The sequence below is a fragment of the Oryzias melastigma genome, linkage group LG12 (genome assembly GCF_002922805.2).
Source record: "Oryzias melastigma strain HK-1 linkage group LG12, ASM292280v2, whole genome shotgun sequence".
NCBI classification, from domain to species: Eukaryota; Metazoa; Chordata; class Actinopteri; order Beloniformes; family Adrianichthyidae; genus Oryzias; species Oryzias melastigma.
Genome location: NC_050523.1, coordinates 10,914,057 through 10,917,841, shown reverse-complemented (window position 1 = coordinate 10,917,841; position 3,785 = coordinate 10,914,057). Strand labels below are relative to the sequence as shown.

The 3,785-nt window shown below is 36.3% G+C and overlaps 1 protein-coding gene across 2 annotated transcripts in view; it reads right to left on the bottom strand.

Moving 5' to 3' along the window:
- brinp1 (bone morphogenetic protein/retinoic acid inducible neural-specific 1) overlaps positions 1-3,785 on the bottom strand; it is a 134,930-nt gene that overhangs the window by 98,544 nt on the left and 32,601 nt on the right. For both annotated transcript variants that reach the window (XM_024299554.2, XM_024299553.2), the window contains exon 2: positions 1,542-1,809. In XM_024299554.2, the coding sequence (XP_024155322.1) occupies positions 1,542-1,759 (218 nt within the window). In that variant the 5' untranslated portion in view covers positions 1,760-1,809. The remainder of the gene's footprint in view (positions 1-1,541; positions 1,810-3,785) is intronic.

Below are 3,785 nucleotides of genomic sequence, written 5' to 3'. Positions count from 1 at the left end.
AATGGTCTTTATTGGTACTTTTGTCTTATTGGTTGAAATTTAAACAGAGTTGTCTAAAAGATGAGCTCGACCTCTTTGACATGGCTTCCACATGCATAATCATCACATTTTGGATTATTTTTGTTTAGCAAAGTAGTTGATTCTGCTTAAACAGGGCCTTGTGACTGTCTTTAGAGGGTTAGCTTAAAAATGAGCTCAGGTCGTAATTTCGGGCTTATTTCGGGCTTTTGAGATACATGTGCGATATTCCTAATTTATAACTGTTTTTCTGTGTTCATCATTCGTTGATGTGCGCTGATATCTGCAATATATGCAATTACTACATAGATCTTACACAAAGGCCCTGCGACAGACTGGCGACCTGTCCAGGGTGTACCCCGCCTTCGCCCTTCAGTAGCCGGGATAGGCTCCGGCACCCCCGCAACCCCGAAAGGGACGAAGCGGTCTGGAAGATGGAAGATCTTACACAACTGTATGTGAGTTTTGCAAGATGCAAACACAAATTTGTGGCTTTCCATGACCATTCCATGCATGTTTAACGTACTTTTCACATATGTACCACCAATTTATAACTTATATATCACACAAATGGTGCACATATCTCTGTAAAATGATCTAATAAATTGCAAATAAACAGTGCAATAATCGTGCATGGTTCATGCACAATTCGCGTATTGTGAATCCATCTTTCGCCCCTCCAACAATCTAGTCGGAGTCTCTACCGGCGTCATACCGGGTCATACATAGGACTGGGTATACCAGGCGTGGATGAAACTGGAACTGTGGGCTTCCTCAGCTAGCGGCTAGCAGATGACTTAGAAAGGGGGTTGACCAGGGGAAACTGACTGTTTTAGTTAAAATTAAACATTGTGAGGCTCCGCGGCAGGTGCTGATGCAATGTCATATTTGCCCAGTGCTCTGAATGGGAAAGTGAAGAAATTCAATGCAGCACGGGTTTGCGTGGTTCATTTGTACTTCTTTCATGGCTTGACAAGGATTCATTTGTGATATATCTGTGAAAATTTCACAGAAAAGACCATAACTTTTCTCACTTTTTCCACGTATATTCATGTATGACCAATTTTCATTTGCGCAATGTGCGCAAAACGTCAGTAGTGGCTGTGTGACATGGGCTTTAACTTTTAAGAACTATACATGAAAACAATAAAGAGTTTTCTTTGCAGAGGAAAATTTTAATAGAAACTGATTCACATGTGTATCTTCAGTGTAGATATTTAAACTAAAATTATTTGCATTTTCAAAAAGCAAAAAAAGTGTTTTATAATTAGTCGTTAAGAGATACTGGAACAAATACAATTGTGAAAATTGATATATTACAACACAAATGCGAGCATAAGTTATAGTTGACTGATAAAATGATTTATGGTGAAAGAAAATAACTGTAGCTGAAATAACAAAAACAATAAGCACAGAAATAAAACATACACGATTTAGCTTTTTACAGCTCAAAATAGCAAAACCTTTAAGACATTCTCTCAAAGTACAAGAGGGACCGGTACACAAGCTGAAATGGAACTCACCTATAAATTTTATATCGGGTCGTAAATCCTTGGCGGAATCTTTCCACAAAGGACAGATAGCTCCGAGAGTGGTGGAAAGGTCCGCGGTCAGAGATGAGCCAGTCATACTGTTTGGTGACATGTTGTTCAGCAGCCAACAGGTCCTGGCGGGAAGACTGAACTGTTATATGGTCCCATATAAACAGGAAGCAGATGACCTCAATAAACCTCCAGCTCATGCTTTTTTCTAAGCCGCTCTCTGTTCATTCTCGCTCCATTATGTGGAGACCTGACGGGAGAAAGAGATAGGGGAGGGGAGGGGAGGGGGGGGGTTCACAAGAGGGGAGCTGTTATATGACACAGTTCACTTTATCAGCACAAGAAGTCAAAAACGTATGAAAGGTGACTTGTAAAGTGATTTTTATCCATTCCATTGTAACCTAATCAAGTCATGCAGACATTGTTTTGTAGTTTTTCACCTTTCCTCATGCACAAAAATAAAATTGACAGAAAAGGTAATTTTCCACTTGTTTAAATAGAACAAAATATGGCACCAATTTGTTTTATTATAACACGATTATCTGTAATTGCAATTTACTACCTTGGCCCCTGGCCGTTGTGCAACAATATGCTATCAAGTGCTACCCAATGCACTAAATAGTCCCATTCTAATGGTTTATTAAACAATAATGCACCACAAAAGAGCAAGACTCAGTCAGATCTTAATGTGAATTACTCTTTTGACAAGAAGCTAACTTTTTTTGTTTCTTTTATTGACTCTTTTTGTGCCAGTTTTATTAGATTAAATCTTACTCAAAACATTTTGGCAATCTTAGAGGGCTAAAAATGTTTAAAAGATCATTCAAATGTTTGCTGGTGTAACCATATACCCTCTGCTTTTGAAAAATGATTACAATATAATTTGCATAGAATGATGTTGAACAAAAGGTTTAACAGTTACAGTAGATTAAGCTAATGATGATCAAAAAAATGTGCTACATGTGCGTTAGCATCCTCTCACCATACATTTCTCAGTTTTTACTGTTACTACCAGTGAAATATTGGAGTTGAGAAATTTTCTTAAAGTAGAAAAAAAAAAAAAAAACAAGATCTTAGAAGGTGTACCCTGAGTCTAATCCTAACCATAAGCACAGTGGCAGACACAAATCCACAAATGAATGTTAGCAACATGCTAATGCTGTTTTTGGACCATTTGATAAGGAGATTGTAAGGTAATTAATGTTGGTTTCAAAAATATATATGTCTAAAGATAAATATAGTTCATTTGTAAGTATCTCTTGTTTGTCTTTTTTTTTGACACAGAACACAAACCATGACTTAAGATATCTAGTAGCTAATTGGCTACCGCCATGTTTACATCAGTTATCCGAATTCCTTCCGTTTGCCAATTTGGAAAGTTATTTCAATCTACAATTCCAAAAACCAGAGCCCTAGAAATGTACCAAACTTCCAGGCAAAGAGCATCAATGTTCACTATTGAATATGTACCACAATGTATTGTGGTTGGACAATTTTTAATGTAGGGGAAAAAAAAGTATTTTCTTGTGAATGCCAAACAATATAATTTAGTCGTCCCAGTTGTAGTATGCAAAAGATGCAACAATGTTGCATCATGAGAGCTGCATTCATCCTTGTAATGTATAAGTAAAAGTTCTCTCTATCCTTAAAAAATCTTTCCTGAATGAGTCAAAGCCAACCTGACATTCCAGATGGGATTGTCCTTCAGAAGCATCTGGCAAATCACTTCTGAAAACTATGTGGCAATGGACCAAAAACTGAAATTACATATAATAAAATGACAAAAGCTCCTGCATGCAGGCTTCTCACTGAGAGAAAAATCCTTCAATTTTGTTTGTCCTTTTTTTCACCATTCATGATCAAACCAATACAGAGCAGCAGCTGTATTCACGGTCATTCCAACTAAAGCACACCTGATGGTGCAAACTGAGGACAGTTATTAGTTTGAATTACAATGTTTTTAGCTCTTGAAATTGAAATTAAACTTGCATTCTTTCTTTTCATGTTTCTTAAAAAAAATCAAATCAAATTAAACTGTTGCTATGAAGTTTCAATGAAATTGTTCTTGGATTACATTTGAAAATTAGAGTTTTCAAGTATAATCTTGGGATAAACTTTGTTGGAAATATGTAAATATAATACATACGAAGGGAAGTTCAATTTTAACTTTTACATTTTCTATTTTTTGTACTTTTTTAACAATAACACTGCAAACAAAAAGGAATA